Source organism: Phalangium opilio, unplaced genomic scaffold (assembly GCF_054372755.1).
Source record: "Phalangium opilio isolate 3A_F unplaced genomic scaffold, DU_Popi_V2 ptg000369l_1, whole genome shotgun sequence".
Taxonomy (NCBI): domain Eukaryota; kingdom Metazoa; phylum Arthropoda; class Arachnida; order Opiliones; family Phalangiidae; genus Phalangium; species Phalangium opilio.
In genome coordinates this window covers 1071722-1097398 of record NW_028324232.1, presented here as the reverse complement: position 1 = coordinate 1097398, position 25677 = coordinate 1071722, and the positions used below count along the sequence as shown (strand labels likewise).

The window sequence follows — 25677 nt, the reverse complement described above, 5'->3', positions numbered from 1 at the left end:
CGCCAGCTGCTCTTAAATATTGGCTTGCTCATTGGCAGCCGCTGCTCTTTTCTTTTCGAGCCTCTTTTTATAGGCCCTTTTATTGGCCTCGCTCTTCAACTCCTTTTCTCTATCCATTTTGGCTTTTTTGGCCTTGGCGGTGGCTTTAGCCTCAATTTCATCATAGTAAAGCTAACGAAATTGTTTACGGTGAGGGGACCTTCCATCGTGTAGGTCTTTCCTGAGCCAGTTTGCCCATACGCGAAAACAGATACATTGAAGCCTTCGAAAAGCATTTCCACGCATTTCTGGACCTCTTCAAAGACATCCATTTGAGTAGAGTCACGCGTGAAAATGCGGTCAACGATGTACTCCGTAGTCACGTTGCTTCGCATTTGTTTGCTTGTTGATGCTGCTGCTTCTGAACACACAAATAATGTTTCTGATGTTTTAACTTCAATTGTACATGTAGCTGTTGGGGTATGAAGAGGGCGAATCCTACAAAGTACGCGTATGTTCCCCTGCAATTACGCAAAACATTACAGTTACTCGATAAGTAGAGGCGGGCGGGCGGCTTAAAGAAATTGGATTAGTTTAATTACTTTTAAATTGAACTTTATCTTGGGTTCCTCATTTTTTTTCCTCCCGCTTTCCAGCTCCTTAAACAACTTTCGATTTACTTCCTGACTTTCTTGGAGCTGGGCGGCAAGGGCCTTAACTTGTTCTTCCAGGCAATAGTTTTTTTTCTGCGCTATCTCCAGCTGCTCTACAACGCTGGTTTCGGCGCTGGTGACGGCGCTTGTTTCGGTGCTGGCAGCCGCTGCTCTTTTCTTTTCGAGCCTCTTTTTATAGGCCCTTTTATTGGCCTCGCTCTTCAACTTCTTTTCTTTATCAATTTTGGCTTTTTTGGCCTTGGCGGCGGCTTTAGCCTCAATTTCACCATAGTACACCTCTATAAGGTCTTCCGCAGTTCTGGCCTGTCTCGGACGCTTTTTGTTCAATTTGATCTAAAAATCCCATTAAGCATTATTAATTTCAATTAGAACAAATTAAAATGAAAGGATAATATCATAGTTGTTTCTTCCATACTTTAAATGTCAATAACTACATTAATATTAAAGTAAAATGGCAGCCGCTGCTCTTTTCCTCGCAACCCTCTTTCGATTTGTTTTGCCTTTTTCGAACCCATTCTAAGTAAAAGACGTGTACATTGGGCGTTAATGTTCCCCTGCAATTACGAGAAACATTCCCAGTTACGATGTAACCAGCGAAAACACATGGTCGCGTTACTTTTTGCGATATTGACACCAAGACATTCCCGAGATGGGTTAACGATTGGTTAATGTTCGTTTCTATTTTATTTTTTTTTTTCGCAACCAAGTTTCCTTCTCCCAGTTTCTCACTGCCCGCTAAATCTATGAGATTTATTTCATTAACCAAAAAAATAATGACACCAGCAACTTACCGTTCAAACTTCGGCCCGTTACTTCTTTATCTCCATTTGTCTCCAATATGTATATGGAATGAGAGCGGGAGGAATTCACATTTATCGTTGTTGCGGCAACATTTCTTTTATTTCTTGCCTTAATGATTATTTCCATGGCCTGAAATAAATTATTAAATTTTGAGACCGAGAAAAACGCGTCACGCGTCATCGTGAAAAGTATCAGTTCGGTGGGCTTACTTCTTTCGCAGTTAGGACTCTGTGTACAGCTAAATTGTCAACTGTGACCTTTCCCTCTCTTTCATTTATATTTAAACCCACTTTTTCATTTCTCGTCAAATCAAATATTGATTCGCCGTAAATTTCGAGCGCTTACAGGGATTTCAAACTGCTTAGGCTTTAAATTAAACAACATTAATACTACGATCTTAAGTATTTAAACGTTACGGTAATTATTGAAACTTAGAACTTGTTACCTTCCATCCATCAGGGCCCATTTCATCGGCAACTTTGAAAATATAATGGACGCTTCTTAGCGCCAGACCTAATTCCTCATCAACTTTCACGTCAGGTGGACCTTCCATAGTATAGGTTTTGCCAGAGCCCGTTTGGCCGTACGCAAAGACGCAAGCTTTAATCCCGTTCAGCGTCGATTTAATTATCTCCTTTACTTCGTCAAAGAGATTTTCTTGACTAGAATCTTGCTGAAGGACATAGTCAACATGATATTTCAAGCTCCTTTTTCTTCCGCAAGATGTTGACGATTGTCCCGCCACGTTGGGAATGACCAATGTTTTGCAATTTTTCACTTCAACACATGGGGATTTCGAAGTAGGACGAATTCTAACGACAACTCGTATGTCGCCCTGCAATTACGTGAAACATTATCGTTACTCGATGACTGCCTTAAAGAAATTAGATGATTAGTTTAATTACTTTTAGATCGAAACTCTGCTGTTCCACTTTCTCAACTTTCTCTGTGACAGGCTGGTTTTCACCACGCGTAAAAAAAGCGCTCTCTAACGTCGCCAGTTGCCTTCTCAGAATTTCTAAATATTCATTGTTCCTAGTGAAAATTACTGTCAAGGGAACATCTATTTTGGCAACAAAAGATTCGTCCTTGGCAGAGGCGGTGGCGGCTTTTTTAGCCACTCTTTTCAGGTACGCCTTTCGATTGGCTGCTTTCTTTGCAGCCTTCTTTTCCTCTTGTGAGGGGCTGAGTAGGCTAAGCTTAACTCTTTTCCGTTGAGTAGTGGATGACGAATTTTTTCTCTTTCGAATCGATTCCTCCAAAGTTTAAAAGCGTACATTAGGCATTAGTAATCTCAATTCGAGCAAATTAAAATGAAAGAATAATACCATGCTTGATTCTTCCATATTGCCTAGGTTTTTATAACCCAAGGAGAGATAATTCATACAAGATCAGCAGCGGCCTAATCTGATCTAGTTTCTGATGTAAGCCTAACCGTAACGCGTATGTTCGCCCTGCAATTACGCGAAACATTACGGTTACTCGATGACTGGAGGCGGGCGCCTTAAGAGAAATTGGATGATTAGTTTAATTACTTTTAGATCAAAAGTCTGCTGTTCCACTTTCTGAATTTTTTCTCTGGCCGGTGTTGTCACCACCTCCCACGCAAAGCGTGAAAACAACTCTCTCTAAAATTGCTAGTTTCTTTCTCAATCTTCACTGTTCCTGGTGACAATTACACTGAGGAGAACATCGTCATTGGCGACAAACACGTCGTCCTTGGCAGAGGCGGCGGTGGCTTTTTTAGCCACTCTTTTCAGGTACGCCTTTCGATTGGCTGCTTTTTTTTGCAGCCTTTTTTTTCCTCTTTTGCGAGGCTTAGTAGGCTAAGCTTAACTCTTTTCCGTTGAGTAGTGGAACTTGATGAATTTTTCCTTTTACGAAATGATTCCAAAGTCTAGAAAAAAAAACCATGCGTAATAAAAATAAATGCAAAAAATGCAAACCAAAATATTAAAAAACCATGCAATTGCATCCGCAAATAAATTTTTATTTTAAGAAAAGCAATTCCATGCAATTACTTAAAAGTGCAATTATGTACCAAAAAATTAAACATTTAATTAACTAAATCGAAATTATATATTTGTAAGAAAATATTAAGCGTGCATAAAAGGGGTTAAGGGTGAAAGGTCAATTTAGGTTTAGGCGCTCTTGTAAATAGGAGAGTTCCATTTTTTTTAAACAGTTAAGGATTATTTTTAAAGTATTTAGGAATGTAAGTTTCTTTTTTTTTTAGAAGTTAAAATTTTTGGCTTTTGAATACATCGGGATTCAAATTGATGATCATTAATATTCTTGATCTACCCCCTCCCCCCCAAGGAACTGTATGTTCCCCTGCAATTACGCGAAACATTATGGTTACTCGATGACTTAAGGCGGGCTGTTTAAGAGAAATTAGATTAGTTTAATTACTTTTAAATTGAATTGGCGTGGAGACCGGCTTGCTCATTGGCAGCCGCTGCTCTTTTCCTTGCAACCCTTTTTTTTATAAGCCCTTTGATTAGCCAGTTTTTTCTTTTTTGGCCTTGGCGGCGGCTTTAGCCTCAATTTCACCATAGTACACCTCTATAAGGTCTTCCGCAGTTCTGGCCTGTCTCGGACGCTTTTTGTTCAATTTGATCTAAAAATCCCATTAAGCATTATTAATTTCAATTCCAACAAATTAAAATGAAAGAATAATACCTGCACTGGAGATTCTTCCATAATATATTTATCTGTAATAAATTACATTAATATTAAAATGAAAGACCTAATTAACTAATATCAGGGTTCTTACGGAGCCTGGAAAACCTGGATAAGTCAGGGATATGGAAAATAGGGAAATAAGTCCGGGATTTGAAACTTTTCCCTAAAAAGTCGGGGATATGTCAGGGATTTGAAACTTTTCCCTAAAAAGTCGGGGATATGTCAGGGATTTGAAACTTTTCCCTAAAAAGTCAGGGATTTGAAACTTTTCCCTAAAAAGTCAGGGATTTGAAACTTTTCCCTAAAAAGTCAGGGATTTGAAACTTTTCCCTAAAAAGTCAGGGATTTGAAACTTTTCCCTAAAAAGTCAGGGATTTGAAACTTTTCCCTAAAAAGTCAGGGATTTGAAACTTTTCCCTAAAAAGTCAGGGATTTGAAACTTTTCCCTAAAAAGTCAGGGATTTGAAACTTTTCCCTAAAAAGTCAGGGATTTGAAACTTTTCCCTAAAAAGTCAGGGATTTGAAACTTTTCCCTAAAAAGTCAGGGATTTGAAACTTTTCCCTAAAAAGTCAGGGATTTGAAACTTTTCCCTAAAAAGTCAGGGATTTGAAACTTTTCCCTAAAAAGTCAGGGATTTGAAACTTTTCCCTAAAAAGTCAGGGATTTGAAACTTTTCCCTAAAAAGTCAGGGATTTGAAACTTTTCCCTAAAAAGTCAGGGATTTGAAACTTTTCCCTAAAAAGTCAGGGATTTGAAACTTTTCCCTAAAAAGTCAGGGATTTGAAACTTTTCCCTAAAAAGTCAGGGATTTGAAACTTTTCCCTAAAAAGTCAGGGATTTGAAACTTTTCCCTAAAAAGTCAGGGATTTGAAACTTTTCCCTAAAAAGTCAGGGATTTGAAACTTTTCCCTAAAAAGTCAGGGATTTGAAACTTTTCCCTAAAAAGTCAGGGATTTGAAACTTTTCCCTAAAAAGTCAGGGATTTGAAACTTTTCCCTAAAAAGTCAGGGATTTGAAACTTTTCCCTAAAAAGTCAGGGATTTGAAACTTTTCCCTAAAAAGTCAGGGATTTGAAACTTTTCCCTAAAAAGTCAGGGATTTGAAACTTTTCCCTAAAAAGTCAGGGATTTGAAACTTTTCCCTAAAAAGTCAGGGATTTGAAACTTTTCCCTAAAAAGTCAGGGATTTGAAACTTTTCCCTAAAAAGTCAGGGATTTGAAACTTTTCCCTAAAAAGTCAGGGATTTGAAACTTTTCCCTAAAAAGTCAGGGATTTGAAACTTTTCCCTAAAAAGTCAGGGATTTGAAACTTTTCCCTAAAAAGTCAGGGATTTGAAACTTTTCCCTAAAAAGTCAGGGATTTGAAACTTTTCCCTAAAAAGTCAGGGATTTGAAACTTTTCCCTAAAAAGTCAGGGATTTGAAACTTTTCCCTAAAAAGTCAGGGATTTGAAACTTTTCCCTAAAAAGTCAGGGATTTGAAACTTTTCCCTAAAAAGTCAGGGATTTGAAACTTTTCCCTAAAAAGTCAGGGATTTGAAACTTTTCCCTAAAAAGTCAGGGATTTGAAACTTTTCCCTAAAAAGTCAGGGATTTGAAACTTTTCCCTAAAAAGTCAGGGATTTGAAACTTTTCCCTAAAAAGTCAGGGATTTGAAACTTTTCCCTAAAAAGTCAGGGATATGTCAGGGATTTCGATTGGTATATTAAGCTATGATTCGAGCAATACTAAATATGAGACAGGTGTGATGGCAGTGGGCTCTGTTAAACACCTTAAAATAGTCAGGGATATTTCCAAAATTTGGTCAGGGATAACCTGGAAAAGTCGGGGATTTCAATGTAAAAATTTCGTACAAACCCTGAATATTTAGACTATTTTAAAGCGAGTTAACGTAAACAATTATACCTAATCGAGGTAATTAAAATTTATTTTCTTACTTTTGCAAATGTGTGACGAGGAACTCGCCACACAGTCCAAACAGAATCACTTTCCCAGACAATATAACGCTCTAGCGCCTCCTGATTTAAACTGACCCCTTAGCCGGGCTCTCGTTCTTTTTTTTTATACCATTTTCTAACGTTGTTGTTTGTGTAAAACATGTATGTAAAAAAAAAGGTTTTAAAATGTATAGAAAGGGTTAAAAACATTGAAATAAGATATAAGGACTCCGTACTTTTGGAAGAAGAATTCTGAAATAAGATTTAGAATGAGAGATATCGTTGTTGTTAGTGTGAACGAGTTCCAGATTTCTTGATACTAAAACATTTAAAAAAAAAAGAAAGGTTTTAAAATGTATAGAAAGTGTTAAAAACATTGAAATAAGATAAGGAAGATACAAATACTCAGAGAGACTCCGTACTCTTGGAAGAAGAATTCTGAAATAACTTTTAGAATGAGAGAAATCGTAAGCTTTCAGTGAAGCTGGCATACTGATTAAATATTAACCAATTAGACAATCTCTCTCTCTCTCTCTCCCTCGCATTTGCTCGCTATTTCTTTGAAAGTGGGACCTTAAATAAATATTAAGAAAAGACTAAGCTTGACCTAAAGCACAGACGCGATAAACACGAACATTCGACTACCCAGTACAACCAACTAACCGTAGCCCAAAAAGAAGTTTAAATTACTCGCGTTTAAGAAACGCCGTTCTCTCATCTCTCGTCAACCAAGATAAGAAGCCTAGCCAGTTTCAAAAAATCTCCTCACCCGAGGAAAGCCTTGCCGGTTTCAAAAATCTCCTCACCCGAGGAAAGCCTTGCCTGTTTCAAAAATCTCCTCACCCGAGGAAAGCCTTGCCGGTTTCAAAAATCTCCTCACCCGAGGAAAGCCTTGCCGGTTTCAAAAATCTCCTCACCCGAGGAAAGCCTTGCCGGTTTCAAAAATCTCCTCACCCGAGGAAAGCCTTGCCGGTTTCAAAAATCTCCTCACCCGAGGAAAGCCTTGCCGGTTTCAAAAATCTCCTCACCCGAGGAAAGCCTTGCCGGTTTCAAAAATCTCCTCACCCGAGGAAAGCCTTGCCGGTTTCAAAAATCTCCTCACCCGAGGAAAGCCTTGCCGGTTTCAAAAATCTCCTCACCACCACTTTTATTGACAACTTGAGGCTTCTAAATAACAACTGAGAACAATCTTAGTCCACGCCGGCTGATGTGGTACCCGTACTTGTCCCTTCTTAGCAACTTGACGCGTTACTTTTTGCGATATTGACATGAAGACATTCCCAAGATGGGTTAATGATTGGTTTATGTTTATTGTTTCTATTTTTTTTTTCGCAACCAAGTTTCCTTCACCAAGTTTTTCGCTGCCCGCTCAATCTACGAGTTCATTGTGGCATCAACATTTTCTTCATCGGCCGATACATTTATGATGAGAAGCGTTTTTGAATTGCCACCCAAGGTGTTCTTCAGTAAACGCGTTAATACGCTACTGCGGTAGGGAATACGCTCCGCCTAATGGAAAGAAATTATTAACGAGTCAAACGAGTAACAAAAAAGAAAAACCCGAGTTACTTTTTGTGCAAACGGTGCAACCATCAAGAACGGTTTTAACCACCCCGCTTTACTTCTTCAAATACGTTTTATCGCGTGCAATCTGGCTCGAACACATGGTCGCGTTACATTTTGCGATATTGACATCAACACATTCCCGAGATGGGTTAATGATTGGTTAATGTTTGTTTCTATTTTTTTTTTTTTCGCAACCAAGTTTCCTTCACCAAGTTTTTCGCTGCCCGCTCAATCTACGAGTTAATCGTGGCATCAACGTTTTCTTCATCGGCCGATACATTTATGATGAGAATCGTTTTTGAATTGCCACCCAGGGAATTCCTCAGTAAATGCGTTAAGACACTTCTGCGATAGGGAATATAACCCTCCTAATGGGAAAAAATTATTAACGAATCAAACGAGTAACGAAAAAAAACCCCGAGTTACTTTTTGTGCAAACGGTGCAACCATCGAGAACGGTTTTAACCACGTGCTTTACTTTTTCAAATTCCCTCAAGAACGGTTTCAACCGCCCGCTTTACTTCTTCAAATACGTTTTCTCGCTTGCAATCTGGCTGAAGGACATGGTCGAGGGTAAACTCGAAGGTCGTGTTGCTTCGGCATGATTTTGAACCACCATCGTTTTTGAACTCTAATTCGGTCGACGTCACGTCCGTAGCAGCGTTAAGTTGAAGGCGAACTCGACATAGAACACGTATGTTCCCCTGCAATTACGAGAAACATTCCCAGTTACGATGTAACCAGCGAGAACACATGGTCGCGTTACTTTTTGCGATATTGACATCAAGACATTCCCGAGATGGGTTAACGATTGGTTACTGCTTGTTTCTATTTTATTTTTTTTTTTCGCAACCAAGTTTCCCTCGCCAAATTTTTCGTTACCAGCTAAATCTATGAGATTTATTTCATTAGCCAAAAAAACAATGACACCAGCAACTTACCGTTGAAACTTCGGCCCGTTACTTCGTTATCTTCATTTGTCTTCAATATGTATATTGAATGCGAACGCGAGGAATTAACATTTTTAGTTGTTGGGGCAATATTCCTTTGTTTTCTCGCTTTAACTATTACTTCTATGGCCTGAAATAAATTATTTAATTTTGAGACCGAGAAAAACGAGCGTCATCGTGACATCAGTTTGGTGGCCTTGCATCTTCCGCGGTTGTGACTCTGCGGACGGCTAAATTTTCGACGGTCACCTTTCAGTTAACCTTAGACCCACTTTTTCATGTTTTGTTAAATCAAATGGTGATTCGCCGTATATTTCTTGGACAAGTTTGAAAATGTGTAGGACACTCCTGGATATGACTCCTATATCCGGGTTTTGGTCGTCGCCAACCAAATCGTGTTCGCGGTGGGGGACGGACCTTCCACGGTGTAGGTCTTTCCTGACCCAGTTTGCCCATGCGCGAAAACACGTACGTTGAAGCCTCCGAAAAGAATTTCTACGCATTTCTGCACATCTTCAAAGACATTTTCTTGCGTGCAGTCATGTGCGAAAATACGGTCAACAATGAACTCCACTTTCACATTGCTTCGCGTTGACTCTAATTGTCGATGTGTCCGTAGCGTTAAGTTGAGGGCCAACGCGTATCTTCCCCTGCAATTACACAAAACATTACGGTTACTCGATAACTAAAGGCGGGCGGCTAAAAGAAATTGGATTAGTCTCAATTACCCGCTTTACCTCTTCAAATTCCCTCCTTCCTGTTGCAACCATCGAGAACGTTTTATTAACCAATTAGAAAAGCTCTCTCGCATTTGCTCGCCATTTCTTTCAAATAAATATAAAGAAAAGACGATGCTTGACCTAAAGCAACAGACGCGATAAACACGAACATTCGCGTACCCAGTGTAACCGGAAGTTTAAGTTACTCGCGCCAAGAAACTCCGTTTCATTTGCCTTCGGTAACCACAATAAGCCCAACAGATTTGCCACGAACGTCACTCGCCGCTCGCCACTGTAGTCATCGTCCCAATGAAAACACGTCACAACCTGCCTGCCTGCCACTTCAACGTGGTCCAAATGATGAGCAAGGATACCGGATTGTCAGAGGAGGACTTGGCCTTATCAGCGCCCCCCCCCCCTCCAAAACTGTCGCTCATCATTGTTCCCAATGGTACCCGCGGGATCGGCTAGCGGGCCCGAAAAACGCCCCTTGAGCAGCTACCGGAAGTGGGACATCGTTCGTCAGCGGCGAGCCCAGCCAGGTGGTCGGTCGGTGACAAGGAAGGATTAAGGCTGCGCAGCGGAAGGCTCCGCTTGCAGCAGTGCCATACGGCCCAGACGATGTATCCGCGACCCCCAGAGGGTTGCAAAGAGCGGGGGCGAGCCAAAGCAACACCTGGGCGGGGCCGAAGCAAATGGCCGAACTTGACTTTGAGCTTGCAAGCGCAAAAGATTTAAATATTTCGAGGAAAATCCTGTTTTTACGAGCTACAATCGTGCGTGTAAATGAGCCCAAAAACGAGCCAAAAATTAATCCTTAAAATTTCCATTTTTATATTTAAATATTTCTCTGATAGATAAATAAATGTAATTGCCATAACGCGTGTTTAAATAGTTAAAAGCAATATTGCTGTGATTGAAACTTGCTCTTATTTGTAAACTTAATTGCCATAACTTGCCCTTTAAATACTCCAAAGCAATATTGCTGTGTTTAAATTTGCTCTTATTTTAAAACTTAATTGCCATAACTTGTCCTTTAAATACTTAAAGCAATATTGCTGTGATTAAAACTTGCTCTTATTTGTAAACTTAATTGCCATAACTTGTCCTTTAAATACTTAAAAGCAATATTGCTGTGATTGAAACTTGCTCTTATTTTAAAACTTAATTGCCATAACTTGTCCTTTAAATACTTAAAAGCAATATTGCTGTGATTAAAACTTGCTCTTATTTTAAAACTTAATTGCCATAACTTGCCCTTTAAATACTCCAAAGCAATATTGCTGTGATTGAAACTTGCTCTTATGTTAAAACTTAATTGCCATAACTTGCCCTTTAAATACTTAAAAGCAATATTGCTGTGATTGAAACTTGCTCTTATTTTAAAACTTAATTGCCATAACTTGTCCTTTAAATACTCCAAAGCAATATTGCTGTGATTGAAACTTGCTCTTATTTGTAAACTTAATTGCCATAACTTGTCCTTTAAATACTTAAAAGCAATATTGCTGTGATTGAAACTTGCTCTTATTTTAAAACTTAATTGCCATAACTTGTGTTTAAATAATCAAAAGCAATATTGCTGTGATTAAAAATTGCTCTTATTTTGAAACTTAATTGGCATAATTTGTGTTAAAATAATCAAAGGCAATATTAACGTGTTTAAAAATGGTTCTTCTTTTAAAATATGTGTTAAAATACTTAAAAGCAACATTGACTTGTTCAAAAATTGTTCCTATTTTAAAATGTAATTGCCATAACTTGTGTTTAAATAATCAAAAGCAATATTAACTGATTAAAAATTGTTCCTATTTTCAAAAGAAGCTTTGCTTTCAACATTATTTACGAGTAATTTTTCCCTCTCCTAGTGACGATGACGTTTCTTACCTAAAAATAAGGTAAGTTACTGACGATTAAAATAATTATTATCAATTATGTTTTATTCAATTATTTAAGAAAACATAATTTTAATATATAATAATTAGTACCGCACTTTCTCTTCCAGTTGTAATTTGTGTCAATCCTCCTAGTCCTAAAACCACGCACCCACAACAACTCCATTTTCAATCCTGTAATATTGCTCCATGGTGATGGAATTTTAGTTTCAAACTTTCTTGGTCGAAAATTCGAAATTTAACGGTTCCTACGGCTTATAAATTACGTATTTAACTTAATTAAGATTTAATCAAGGATAATTAATATGTCTAAAGATAGCGCTAAACGTAAAACATTCGATAATTTAGAAGATCCGGAAGAAATCGACGAAAAAGAGGAAGCTATGGTCTATGGAAGTACAAACATTTTTTAAGGTAAGCCTTGGCCTTTTTCCATAATAACCGGCAACCGGCAACCAGACCAAAACAATGACATTAACACGTGGAAATTTGAAGTTTCGCTTTGAAAAATTTGTTTTCAGTCGCAATAAATGTTATTACAAAATAACCTTATTAATAGAATGGTATTTTTGAATTATTGTCTATTTTAAATTGTTAGTTTTAATTTAATATTTCAAAATCGTAATTTTTGAGTGACCACTGTGGTAAAAAGAAAATAAAAATTCAAATTTTACACAATGTTGACGAAGGCATATCTTTAAATTTGCATAATGTTGATTAGGCCTAGTACAATGGGAAAGGCATCAATCGTAAACTTTAAAATATTTATGGTTTACGAAGGTGCCGGACAGTTTGCCATTAATTATCAGATGGTAGCCATGCAAATGCTAGAAATTTAAGTCAAAACGATACAAATCTAGATGTGACAAATATAATGAGCGGCTAAATGTGCGCCGGTTTATGCTATTATCAACGTTTATCAATTAGCCTTATTCCTGATCAGCGCCATCTACCCATAGCGGCGACTTTGAGAACTACTGTAAGCGGCAAGCCAATCAGATGTCGCTAAAATCTGGTGACGTCACTGACTGGCACTCTCGGGGTCTTACCAAAAATGACGTCACCAGATTTTAGCGACATCTGATTGGCTTACCGCTTACAGTAGTTCTCAAAGTCACCGCTATGGGTAGATGGCGCTGATCAGGAATAAGGCTAATTGAATAAATTTCCCCGTTTCCAAAATGTTACTTAATAAAAAATTTTGTATGTTTTTACCTTAAAATATTGGTGTTTTTCCAAATTGTCGCTAATTAGCTCGTTTATTCATACCTTTTTCCTATTCGGGAATATTAGTACTAAAGAAGGTAGTTAGTAACTTAGTACACATTTTTTATAAAATATTTATTCGGAAATGAAAATGACTATGCTTTTAGTGAAAGTATATTTATAGGGGTTAATATTTGACATTTTGTACACATGTTGGTACTTAAAATAGTGGAGTTAGGCCTTGGCCCTTTGCGAAATTGGTTGTGGAATATTTATCGAATAGTAAAGTCAGTATTCGCACGAATAGTAAAAATGTGTTCAACCCAATACCGAGACGGTTATTAGTCTCGATATCCAATCGAATGATTCGTTTTAGACGAGTATTCGCCCACCTTTACAGTTTTTCCACAATATTGTTATATTACGTCATTTCTACCCTAAAAAGCGGCGCGCTTTAAGCGACTCGTCAAGTATAGACCAAATATAGACTGAGAATTCAAAATTGAGTGAATATTTTATTGCATCTCCGTTATAACATTTGATTAAAATGTTTTTTAAAAACAGTTAATTACAAGTTTTTTAAAAACAGAGATTCGCCGTATATCTCCAGAGCGCTTACATGGATTTCAAAAACAGTTAAAAATTAAAAAGTTATTTAACAACAGTTAAAAATTAAAAAGTTATTTAAAAACAGTTAAAATTAAGCGAAAATACACATTGTTGCCTTTTAAAACATATTCCACGCATTTTTCCACCTCTCCAAACACATCCATTTGAGTTGATTCATGCGCGAAAATGCGGTCAACTACGTACTCCTGTTTCGCATTGCTTCGCATTTGATGGCTTGTTGAAGCTGCCATTTCTGAACACACAAATAATCTTTCTGGTGTTTTAACTTCAATTGTAGAAGTAGCTGTTTTGTCATAGAGAGGGCGAATCCTACAAAGAACGCGTATGTTCTCTGTCGAGTTCGCCCTCAACTTAACGCTACAGCCACATCGACAATTAAAGTTAAAACATCAGAAACATTATTTGTGTGTTCAGAAGCGTCGCCTTCAACAAGCAATTAAATTAAATTAAATATTTTAAAAACAGTTAAAAAATTAAATTAAATTAAAAGTATTTTAAGAACAGTTAAAAAATTAAATTAAAAATATTTTAAAAACAGTTAAAAAATTAAATTAAAAACATTTTAAAAACAGTTAAAAAATTAAAATTAAAAACATTTTAAAAACAGTTAAAAAATTAAAATTAAAAACATTTTAAAAACAGTTAAAAAATTAAATTAAATTAAAAATATTTTAAAAACAGTTAAAAAATTAAATTAAATTAAAAGTATTTTAAAAACAGTTAAAAAGTTTTTAAAACGATCGTGAACTTCTTTCATTTTTAGATGTAATTGCCGTTTAACGATTTTGTCTGGCTTTATTCATGAGGGCCATCACCTGAAATAAATTATTAAATTTTGAGACCGAGAAAAACGCGTCATCGTGAAATCAGTTCGGTGGGCTTACATCTTCAGGGGTTTCCACTTTGTGTATGGCTAAATTTTGAACGAGGATCCTCCCCTTTTCTTCCACAAGCTTTAGACCCGGTTCCTGCTCTCGCTTGATTGTGAGGTCTCTAAGGGTCTCGAGGTAAATTTCCACAGAACTAAATTCCATTTGGAACTGCAAATAAAATCCAGGTTTTTTAACATATGAAAAGGACTTCACGCAACAATAACGTAATTTAACTATTGTGACAAGGTTAAGTCTTAAACAAGATGGCCCAAGGGCTGGGTCTTAATACTAATTTTACACTGCTCACGTGACCCCCCCCCCCTATAGTTGACCTTTCAAAAGGTATTATTAAAATAAATCGTACAGCTAAAAAAACACATTTCTGAAACACAATCGTGTCTCCCCTTAATTTCTAACAACGTCACATTTCAAATAATATGAATGAAACTAAAATGTGCACCCCACTAAAGTATAATTTTTAAAACACATTAATGTATCTAAAACAAAATCCCGTATCCCCTAAACCAGAAAGCACCGTGACCGCAAACCCCCCCCCCTCTAAGTACACGCCCACTATCATCTCGTTTCCTTCACTCAAAAAGCCCGCGAAATTTAAACTACCTTTCTTTCCTAGCTCTCTTTCTCTCCTCTCCGTTAAGAATTATTAATATTCCGTGTAAAATTAAATAAGCCTATTCCGTTAACTTTATCCCATTGGAGACTTAAATAAATTATTCATACCTTCGGCTCATGTTCTTGTAATCAGAAAACTCGTTTAATTGAAGGTACCTCGAATTTACAACTTTTAGAAAAGCAAATTCCAGTGGGACATAGCGGCGCGGTACAAAGACTTCTTCCTTCCGCGTTCCGACTTCCGACGACTAGACGAGACCTGACGAGACTGACTTTAATTGCACGGTGGCACCCGGTTTTTATGGGTTTGAAAATGATAAAGAAGAAACGGGGGGGGGGAGGGAAGAAGAGGAAGTAGGCGACTCTGCTGGTTTTTTTGTCACCATGGAGTAATATTCCAGGAAATTGGACTTTATACTAATGCTCTTCTAAGGCATCTTCAATTATCACTCCTATTAAGTTTCAATGGCAAGTTGCTGGCATCATTATTTATTTTTGGTTAATGAATAACGGGTTCTGTAAGCTGCTCATTTTTTTTCTTGCGCTTTCAAGCTCTTTAAACGATTTTCGATAAAATTCTTTATTTTCTTGTAGTTGCGCGGTAAGGGCCTTATTTTCTTCTTCCAGGCTATAGTTTTTTTTTTCATGATTATCGCCAACTGCTCTTCAATATTGGCGTCATAGAGACTATAAACCCGAAGGAGTGGCAGGTTCCCCGCTCTACAAGCGCAAATAATGATGTTGCTCCTAAATTGGTACATAAGAGCTTCCGGCCTTTTTAATTTTGCTTAGCGGAAGTCGCCCTGTACTAGGAAAAAAGGGGCAACAAGTTGAGGCATTCCTTCCAATCCTTGGGGTTTATAGTCTCTATGTTGGCGTGGAGATCGGCTTGGACCTCCTAGTCCTAAAACCACGCACCCACAACAACTCCATTTTCAATCTTGTAATATTGCTCCATGGTGATGGAATTTTAGTTTCAAACTTTCTTGGTCGAAAATTCGAAATTTAACGTTTCCTATGGCTTATAAGTTACGTATTTAACTTAATCAGGGTTTAATCAAGGATAATTAATATGTCTAAAGATAGCGCTAAACGTAAAACTTTCGATAAGTTAGAAGATCCGGAAGAAATCGTCGAAAAAGAGGAAGCTATGGAAGTACAAACATTTATTAAGGTAAGCCTTGGCCTTTTTCCATAACCGGCAACCAGACCAAAACAATAACATTAACACGTGGAAATTTGTGAAGTTTCGCTTTGAAAAATTTGTTTTCAGTCGTAATAAATGTTATTACAAAATAACCTTATTAATAGAATGGCAGTTTGAATTATTGTCGATTTTAAATTGTTAGTTTTAATTTAATATTTCAAAATCGTAATTTTTTAGTGACCACTGTGGTAAAAAGAAAATAAAAATTCAAATTTTACACAATGTTGACGAAGGCATATCTTTAAATTTGCATAATGTTGATTAGGCCTAGTACAATGGGAAAGGCATTAGTCGTAAACTTTAAAAATATGTATGGTTTACGAAAGTGCCGGACAGTTTGGCATTAATTATCAGATGGTAGCCATGCAAATGCTAGAAATTTAAGTCAAAACGATACTAAATTTAGATGTGACAAATATAATGAGCGGCTAAATGTGCGCCGGTTTATGCTATTATCAACGTTTATCAATTGAATAAATTTCTCCTTTTCCAAAATGTTACTTAATAAAAACTTTTGTATGTTTTTACCTTAAAATATTGGTGTTTTTCCAAATTGTCGCTAATTAGCTCGTTTATTCTGACCTTTTTCCTATTCGGGAATATTAGTACTAAAGAAGGTAGTTAGTAACTTAGTACACATTTTTTATAAAATATTTATTCGGAAATGAAAATGACTATGCTTTTAGTGAAAGTATATTTATAGGGGTTAATATTTGACATTTTGTACACATGTTGGTACTTAAAATAGTGGAGTTAGGCCTTGGCCCTTTGCGAAATTGGTTGTCGAATATTTATCGAATAGTAAAGTCAGTATTCGCACGAATAGTAAAAATGTGTTCAACCCAATACCGAGACGGTTATTAGTCTCGATATCCAATCGAATTATTCGTTTTAGACGAGTATTCGCCCACCTTTACAGTTTTTCCACAATATTGTTATATTACGTCATTTCTACCCTAAACAGCGGCGCGCTTTAAGCCACTCGTCAAGTATAGACCAAATATAGACTGAGAATTCAAAATTGAGTGAATATTTTATTGGAAATCCGTTATAACATTTGATTTGTGACTATTTAAGACTTTTTTAAATCCGTTAACACATTTAATTGAAATGTTTTTTAAAAACAGTTAAAAATTAAACGAAAGTTTTTTAAAAACAGAGATTCGCTGTATATCTCAACAGCGCTAACATCAATTTCAAAAACAGTTAAAAATTAAAAAGTTATTTAAAAATAGTTAAAATTAAAAAGTTATTTAAAAATAGTTAAAATTAAAAAGTTATTTAAAAACAGTTAAAATTAAGCGAAAACGGATACATTGTACCCTTCGCGAAGCATTTTCACGTATTTTTCCACCTCACCAAACACATCCATTTGAGTTGATTCATGCGCGAAAATGCGGTCAACTACGTACTCCTGTTTAGCATTGCTTCGAATTTGATGGCTTGTCGAAGCTGCCATTTCTGAACACACAAATAATCTTTCGGAAGTTTTAACTTCAATTGTAGAAGTAGCTGTTTTGTCATGGAGAGGGCGAATCCTACAAAGAACGCGTATGTTCTCTGTCGAGTTCGCCCTCAACTTAACGCTACAGCCACATCGACAATTAAAGTTAAAACATCAGAAACATTATTTGTGTGTTCAGAAGCGTCGCCTTCAACAAGCAATTAAATTAAATTAAAAATATTTTAAAAACAGTTAAAAAATTAAAATTAAAAACATTTTAAAAACAGTTAAAAAATTAAAATTAAAAACATTTTAAAAACAGTTAAAAAATTAAAATTCAAAACATTTTAAAAACAGTTAAAAAATTAAAATTAAAAATATTTTAAAAACAGTTAAAAAATTAAATTAAATTAAAAATATTTTAAAAACAGTTAAAAAATTAAATTAAATTAAAAGTATTTTAAAAACAGTTAAAAAGTTTTTAAAACGATCGTGAACTTCTTTCATTTTTAGATGTAATTGCCGTTTAACGATTTTGTCTGGCTTTATTCATGAGGGCCATCACCTGAAATAAATTATTAAATTTTGAGACCGAGAAAAACGCGTCATCGTGAAATCAGTTCGGTGGGCTTACATCTTCAGGGGTTTCCACTTTGTGTATGGCTAAATTTTGAACGAGGATCCTCCCCTTTTCTTCCACAAGCTTTAGACCCGGTTCCTGCTCTCGCTTGATTGTGAGGTCTCTAAGGGTCTCGAGGTAAATTTCCACAGAACTAAATTCCATTTGGAACTGCAAATAAAATCCAGGTTTTTTAACATATGAAAAGGACTTCACGCAACAATAACGTAATTTAACTATTGTGACAAGGTTAAGTCTTAAACAAGATGGCCCAAGGGCTGGGTCTTAATACTAATTTTACACTGCTCACGTGACCCCCCCCCTATAGTTGACCTTTCAAAAGGTATTATTAAAATAAATCGTACAGCTAAAAAAACACATTTCTGAAACACAATCGTGTCTCCCCTTAATTTCTAACAACGTCACATTTCAAATAATATGAATGAAACTAAAATGTGCACCCCACTAAAGTATAATTTTTAAAACACATTAATGTATCTAAAACAAAATCCCGTATCCCCTAAACCAGAAAGCACCGTGACCGCAAACCCCCCCCTCTAAGTACACGCCCACTATCATCTCGTTTCCTTCACTCAAAAAGCCCGCGAAATTTAAACTACCTTTCTTTCCTAGCTCTCTTTCTCTCCTCTCCGTTAAGAATTATTAATATTCCGTGTAAAATTAAATAAGCCTATTCCGTTAACTTTATCCCATTGGAGACTTAAATAAATTATTCATACCTTCGGCTCATGTTCTTGTAATCAGAAAACTCGTTTAATTGAAGGTACCTCGAATTTACAACTTTTAGAAAAGCAAATTCCAGTGGGACATAGCGGCGCGGTACAAAGACTTCTTCCTTCCGCGTTCCGACTTCCGACGACTAGACGAGACCTGACGAGACTGACTTTAATTGCACGGTGGCACCCGGTTTTTATGGGTTTGAAAATGATAAAGAAGAAACGGGGGGGGGGGGGAGGGAAGAAGAGGAAGTAGGCGACTCTGCTGGTTTTTTTGTCACCATGGAGTAATATTCCAGGAAATTGGACTTTATACTAATGCTCTTCTAAGGCATCTTCAATTATCACTCCTGTAAAGTTTCAATGGCAAGTTGCTGGCATCATTATTTATTTTTGGTTGATGAATAACGGGTTCTGTAAGCTCATGGAGCCCCCGGCTTTTATGGGTTTGAAAATGATAAAGAAGAAACGGGGGGGGCGGAAAGGAAGTAGAGGAAGGAGGGGGTGATATCATAGATGGGTGATATAGATTGCGGAGGGCTGAACATATTCCGAGTCTGCTGGTTTTTTGTCACCATGGAGTAATATTACAAGAAATTGGACTTTATACTAAAGCTCTTCTAAGGTATCTACACTTATCACTCCTATAAAGTTACTCCATGCAAAACAAAGAGATTTTTCCCGCGTTTTTGGGTGCCTGAGCAAGTAGCCGAGTGGGGGCGCTGCGGCCCGCCGTCCTCAGTCGAGGCAAAGGTCGAAGCTCGTCGAGCATTTAATGTCAAAGACATTGTCACGTCGCACTTAGTTCTTGACTAATCTTCTAAACCAGGCGTTTCGTTTGAAGTTTAATGTCAGGCAGTGGCACCGTGAACTTGAAAGAATTTTTACCGGGACAAAGACAGTAAACGTGGCCTCATCGTGAGTCGTGTATGCGCGTTGTAACTTGTAACACCACGTGGCGACGGTGGCGTTAAAATCAAAATGGCGCCGCTCTTCCACGGTATTCGCCTCAAATTTATGGACAATTAATTCGATATTATCGCAATTAGGGTGTTCGCCCCTACAGAGAGACCTTTTTGGACACGAAGCGCCGACGCAACTACCAGAGACGACCTTTGAACTTTGTTTTGGATCTGCTGGGGGTCAAATGGAAGCCCAGGATGGCTTATTTCGAGCTATAACTCTCGGCTCTACGAGCTTAACGGAACCTCTTCTGGAAACCACGTGTGGTGAGTGAGAAATTAACCAAAGATGCTAGATAAATTTAGTTGAACGTATCTGAAATAGTTAGGGCAAGAAGCGATATCTAGTTTATTAGGGAGAAGGTATAAGATGCCTAATTATTCGCGCGCCATAGTCCCAATCCCCCCTTTCAAAATACAAGGGGGGACGGGCTAGCTCGCCTCTCCTCAGTCGGAAATAAGTAATTTCGTCATTCGCGTCGCGATGACATGAGCTTTCAAGAACCAATGAGATGCTGGTTGTAATTTAGAGGCGGGGATTAACTCCGGACCTACATTAGGGCTGGAGATAAAGCTGGAAATATGGCGAATTTAAACCTTCTCCCTAGTAAACTAGGCATCACTTCTTGGATAGGGATATTCTAACCGAGTTTAATAGTAGCTTTTAAAGCTTTTTTAAACATTTTTAAATATTCGTAAATTGCTATGAGATTAGTAGAACTGTATGTAAAGTTGCAAAGAGTCTGGCCCCGTGTCCCTGGACACAGATACAGCCATTTTTACCCCTTCTTCTCCTCCGCGTCTTTTGAAGATAGACAACTTTCTTAATTTAAGAATCTTTTATTGACAAGAGTTAAAATCTTAGTCCACACCAGCTGATGTGGTACTCGTTAATCTCGTAATTGTCCCTACTTGGCAACATGACGTGTCCACATGCCGTAGACACTGTTTCCGGTTTCTGTTTCCGGTTGGTTGCTGTTGTAAGGTCTATAGAGTAGTGTCGGTAGAGAGGGGAGTAGACTGTTTATCCCTCCCTCTAGGCGCGTTTTTGTAAGAGGATATACTGTATGCGCCTGGTAGGGGGGATGACACTGAGCTAGAGCTAGATGTCAGTTCTACGTATGCAAACGTCATACCCTTCTATCTCTTAGCTAAGTGTCATCCCCCCTACCAGGCGCGTACAGTATCCCCTCTTACAAAGGCGCGCCTAGAGGGAGGGATACACAGTCTACTCCCCCCTCTACCGACACTACTCTATGGTATGACGTTTGCATAGTAGAACTGACATTACTCTATAGGGTGTTTCCGCCAGAGTAAAAAGGGGGAAGAAATAGGGGGCGAAAACCGGTTTTCAGACATGGCGTCCTAACGTGGCCAGAGCGGGCAGCTGGCAAGGGGAGAGGAAAGGGGGAAGGTAACTTGACGTCACGCGCAAAGACCCTATTAGAGTTTCATTAGATATCTCCGAGTAATTGAACATTATTTATTTGAGACTTTTTCAAAATCCGACAAAACGTTTTTAAATTTTGTGAAAATTTATTTTACATTTTTGAACATTGTCAGTGAAAAAATATTTTTTTTTTTTTTTTTTTTTTTTTTTTTTTTTTTTCAGAAATGCGTTCCTAAATTTTGCATGTTTATTTTTTGGGCAAACCTTAAAGAGTTTATTGTGGCGTCGACGTTTTCTTCATCAGGGGACACATTTATAATGAGGAGCGTTTTCCAATTTCCGCCCAAGGAATTTATATTTAAGTTCAGCTAGCTAATTGGACCAAGTCATCTTGCGACTTATTGCCACTTATCTAACGCCTTTACAATGCATAGAGGGGTGCAGGGGGCTAGCCCCTATGCCGTGCACAGCTAACCGACAGCGCCCTATACTAACTATTACTGTTAACCTCTGCAAGTTTTGATGGAAAGGAGAAACCGGGTTAGACCGCGGAGGAAAACTCCTTCAACAAGCGGGGATCGAGAACTTGCAAACTCTACGCGGAAGGATTTCTTCCCATCTTCCCAGATTTTTCACCTGGTGCCATAGTCCGGGATCGAACCCGGGATCCTCTTGCTGCGAGGCGAAAGCGCTGACCGCTACGCCACCCCACCTTCAATACGCTACTGCGGTAGGGAATACGCTCCGCCTAATGGAAAGAAGTTATTAACGAATCAAACGAGTAACAAAAAAGAAAAACCCGAGTTACTTTTTGTGCAAACGGTGCAACCATCAAGAACGGTTTTAACATCCCGCTTTACTTCTTCAAATACGTTTTCTCGCGTGCAATCTGGCTCGAACACATGGTCGCGTTACATTTTGCGATATTGACATCAACACATTCCCGAGATGGGTTAATGATTGGTTAATGTTTGTTTCTATTTTTTTTTTTTTTCGCAACCAAGTTTCCTTCACCAAGTTTTTCGCTGCCCGCTCAATCTACGAGTTAATTGTGGCTTGGACATTTTCTTCATCGGCCGATACATTTATGATGAGAATCGTTTTTGAATTGGCACCCAGGGAATTCCTCAGTAAGTGCGTTAAGACACTTCTGCGATAGGGAATACGCTCCGCCTAATGGAAAAAAATTATTAACGAATCAAACGAGTAACAAAAAAAACCCCGAGTTACTTTTTGTGCAAACGGTGCAACCATCAAGAACGGTTTTAACATCCCGCTTTACTTCTTCAAATACGTTTTATCGCGTGCAATTGCCCGTGTATGTTTTCCCGGAGCCAGTTTGCCCGTGTGCAAAGACGCACGCGTTCCATCCATCAGGACCCATTTCGTGGGCAACTTCGAATATGTAATTCACGCTCCTGGGGGCAAGACCTAACTCTGCATCAAAATCTTTCACGGCGGGAGGGCCTTCCATCGGGTATGTTTTTCCAGAGCCAGTTTGCCCGTATGCGAAGACGCGCGCGTTGCAACCATTCAGTGTCGATTTAATTACCTCCTTCACCTCATCAAATACGTTTTCTTGATTGCATTCTGGTTTCAATACATGGTCAAGATTAAATTCTAAGGTCCTATTGCTTTGGAAGGTCCAGCCGCGTTTGAAATCACCAACCTTTTGAATTTTTAACTTTAATACATTGGGATTTCGAAGTAGGACGAATTCTAACGACAACTCGTATGTCGCCCTGCAATTACGTGAAACATTATCGTTACTCGATGAGTAGAGGCTTAAAGAAATTGGATGATTAGTTTAATTACTTTTAGATCAAAAGTCTGCTGTACAACTTTCTCTGTGACAGGCTGGTTTTCATCACCTTCATGCAAAGCGTGAAAACAGCCCTCTCTAAAATTGCTAGTTGCTTTCTTAGATTTTCTATATCTTCACTGTTCCTGGTGACAATTACACTCAGTGGAACATCTACTCTAGCAACCACCATCCTTTTTAAAAACCCGCTTTACTTCTTCAAATACGTTTTCTCGCGTGCTCATGGCCGCGTTTAGCCCTCGATGGTGGACCAATTATATCACTGTTCATGCGGGGATTAAACACGTACCTCTCGCTTGTCCCCATCTGGTTCGTAGCGAACACACGCGCCTTCCAACCATTGAGTACGGATTTAAGTACCTCCTTAACCTCTTCAAATACGTTTTCTCGCGTGCAGTCTGGCTGAAGGACACGGTCGAGGGTAAACTCGAAGGTCCTGTTCCTTCGGCATGATTTTGAACTAGGCGGCTCCGGGTGTTTCGATAACACCATCGTTTTAGAGCTCTATTTCGGTCGACGTCACGTCCGTAGCAGCGTTAAATTGAGGGCGAACTCGACATAGAACACGTATGTTCCCCTGCAATTACGCGGAGAAATTGGATTAGGACCATTTCTTGGACAAGTTTAAATACGTGTAGCACGCTCCTGGGGATGACCCCTAATTCCGGGTTTTGGTCGTCGCTAACCAAATCGTTAACTGTGGCGGGATGACCCCTAATTCCGGGTTTTGGTCGTCGCTAACCAAATCGTTAACTGTGGCGGGATGACTCCTAATTCCGGGCTTTGGTCGTCGCTAACCAAATCGTTAACTGTGGCGGGATGACCCCTAATTCCGGGCTTTGGTCGTCGCTAACCAAGTCGTTAACTGTGGCGGGATGACCCCTAATTCCGGGCTTTGGTCGTCGCTAACCAAATCGTTAACTGTGGCGGGATGACCCCTAATTCCGGGCTTTGGTCGTCGCTAACCAAATCGTTAACTGTGGGGAGACGGACCTTCCACGGTGTACGGTCTTTCCTGACCCAGCTTGCCCATGAGCGAAAACGCGTACGTTGAAGCCTCCGAAAAGAATTTCTTCGCATTTCTGCGCCTCTTCAAAGACATTTTTTTGCGTGCAGTCGTGTGCGAAAATGCGGTCAACAATGAACTCCGTTTTCACGTTGGTTCGCGTTGATTTGCTTGTTGACGCCGCCGACATTTAAAGTTTCGGAACTCTTAACTCTAATTGTCGATGTGTCCGTAGCGTTAAGTTCAGGGCGAATTCTACAGAGAACGCGTATGTTCGCCCTGCAATTACGCAAAACATTATGGTTACTCGATAACTAAAGGCGGGCGGTTTAAGAGAAATTAGATTAGTTTAATTACTTTTATAAAAAAAAAATCTGTTTTTCGCTTCGCGTTGATAAGTCCCAGTACCTGTATTTGTTGTCTGGCCGTTTCGAGTCCTCTTTTTAACTTTTGATCCTTTTTCATCCCCTACCGTGGAAAGTTTCTCACATTTATTATATCCTCCTTGTTATTGGCGACAATGACACCGAGGAGAACATCGTCATTGGCGACAAACACGTCGTCATCGGCAACGGCGGTGGCTTTTTTAGCCACTCTCTTCAGGTACGCCTTTCTATTGGCAGCTTTCTTTGCAGCCTTCTTTTTTTTTCCTCCTTTTCCTCTTTTGATAGGCTAACCTTAACTCTTCTCCGTTGAGTAGTGGATGACGAATTTTTTCTCTTTCGAATCGATTCCTCCAAAGTTTAAAAGCGTACATTAGGCATTAGTAATCTCAATTCGAGCAAATTAAAATCAAAGATTGATTGAATCTTCTTCCAGGCTATAGTTTTTTTTCTTGATTATCGACAGCTGCTCTTGAATATTGGCTTGCTCATTGGCAGCCGCTGCTCTTTTCTTTTCTTGCCTCTTTTTATACGCCCTTTGATTGGCCAATCTCTTCAACTCCTTTTCTCTGTCCATTTTGGCTTTTTTGGCCTTGGCGGCGGCTTTTGCCTCAATTTCACGAAAGTACACCTCTATAAGGTCTTCCGCAGTTCGGGCCTGTCTCGGACGCTTTTTGTTCAATTTGATCTAAAAATCCCATTAAGCATTATTAATTTCAACTAGAACAAATTAAAATATACTTTAAATGTCAATAACTACATTAATATTAAAGTAAAATGGCAGCCGCCGCCGCTCTTTTCCTCGCAACCCTCTTTCGATTTGTTTTCCCTTGCTTTTTGGCTTCGGCCGTGGAACTTAGTGAAACTTTCCTTTTTCGAACCCATTCTAAGTAAAAGACGTGTCCATTGGGCATTAATGCCAGACTGAACACCTTAAACCCGCCCGCCAAACTAATATTTTAAGCCCAAACAAGATGGCCCAAGGGCTGGGCTCGTAATAGTAGGCGCCACATCGTGTGATCGTGTTAAGTACGGAAATTAGAACAACAAGATGGATTTGCTCAGAGATAAACTAGAATTAATGAAAACCCCTGTCCAAGCAGCCATGTAAATGGTTGAGCTTGAGCTTGCGCAGAAATGACGTAAAATATTTCGAGCAAAATCCTGTTTTTACGAGCTACAATCGTGCGTGTAAATGAGCCTTAAGATCTAGATTATCCAGCCCAAAAATTATTCGTCAAAATTACCAGTTTATTTTTAAATATTTCTGTGATAAAAAATGTAATTTTCATAACGTGTGTTTAAATAATCAAAAGCAATATTGACGTGTTTAAAAATTGTTCCTATTTTAAAACTTAATTGCCATAATTTGTGTTAAAATATTCAAAAGCAATATTAACGTGTTTAAAAATTGTTCTTATTGTAATGTGTTTAAATACTTAAAAGAAATATTGACGTGTTTAAAAATTGTTCCTATTTTAAAATGTAATTGCCATAAATTGTGTTTAAATAATCAAAAACAATATTAACTGATTAAAAATTGTTCCTATTTTCAAATGAA

At 38.2% G+C, this 25677-nt stretch overlaps 2 protein-coding genes and 3 long non-coding RNA genes across 12 annotated transcripts in view; 1 reads left to right on the top strand and 4 right to left on the bottom strand.

Moving 5' to 3' along the window:
• Positions 1-94: 94 nt before the first annotated feature.
• On the bottom strand, positions 95-1580 carry LOC149597231 (uncharacterized). The gene is made up of 4 exons (XM_089861107.1): positions 1445-1580; positions 1165-1394; positions 582-986; positions 95-500 (listed from the first exon to the last, which is right to left on the bottom strand). The coding sequence occupies exons 1-4, from the start codon at positions 1578-1580 to the stop codon at positions 96-98; spliced, it is 1176 nt and encodes a 391-aa protein (XP_089717233.1). The 3' UTR covers position 95.
• On the bottom strand, positions 875-25616 carry LOC149597228 (uncharacterized). Of its 4 annotated transcripts, none has more exons than XM_089861136.1 (12): positions 6076-6894; positions 4137-4168; positions 3867-4074; positions 2990-3351; positions 2783-2908; positions 2360-2710; positions 1900-2289; positions 1664-1820; positions 1445-1583; positions 1270-1394; positions 1069-1207; positions 875-986 (listed from the first exon to the last, which is right to left on the bottom strand). In XM_089861136.1, the coding sequence occupies exons 5-8, from the start codon at positions 2837-2839 to the stop codon at positions 1764-1766; spliced, it is 855 nt and encodes a 284-aa protein (XP_089717262.1). In that variant the 5' UTR covers positions 2840-2908; positions 2990-3351; positions 3867-4074; positions 4137-4168; positions 6076-6894; the 3' UTR covers positions 875-986; positions 1069-1207; positions 1270-1394; positions 1445-1583; positions 1664-1763. The 4 variants fall into 4 exon arrangements, with proteins under 4 accessions (XP_089717262.1, XP_089717261.1, XP_089717263.1 ...); XM_089861135.1 differs by having other exon boundaries at positions 2783-3351; positions 6076-6394; positions 6481-6894; XM_089861137.1 differs by lacking the exons at positions 2990-3351; positions 3867-4074; positions 4137-4168; positions 6076-6894 and adding exons at positions 22721-24804; positions 24877-25616.
• Positions 11271-25677, top strand: part of LOC149597224 (uncharacterized) — a 35612-nt gene continuing 21205 nt past the window's right edge. Inside the window, exons 1-4 of one of the 5 annotated variants that reach the window (XR_016379284.1) lie at positions 11271-11619; positions 13805-15720; positions 17711-19782; positions 21128-25677. This is a non-coding gene — a long non-coding RNA (uncharacterized LOC149597224). Of the gene's footprint in view, positions 11620-13804; positions 15721-17710; positions 19783-21127 lie in introns of those variants that run through there. The other 4 variants (XR_016379285.1, XR_016379282.1, XR_016379281.1 and 1 more) reach the window with 4 other exon arrangements.
• On the bottom strand, positions 12907-14075 carry LOC149597230 (uncharacterized). The gene is made up of 2 exons (XR_016379299.1): positions 13926-14075; positions 12907-13856 (listed from the first exon to the last, which is right to left on the bottom strand). It is a non-coding gene; the product is annotated as an uncharacterized LOC149597230 (long non-coding RNA).
• Positions 17608-17981, bottom strand: LOC149597229 (uncharacterized). Its single transcript, XR_016379300.1, has 2 exons — positions 17832-17981; positions 17608-17762 (listed from the first exon to the last, which is right to left on the bottom strand). It is a non-coding gene; the product is annotated as an uncharacterized LOC149597229 (long non-coding RNA).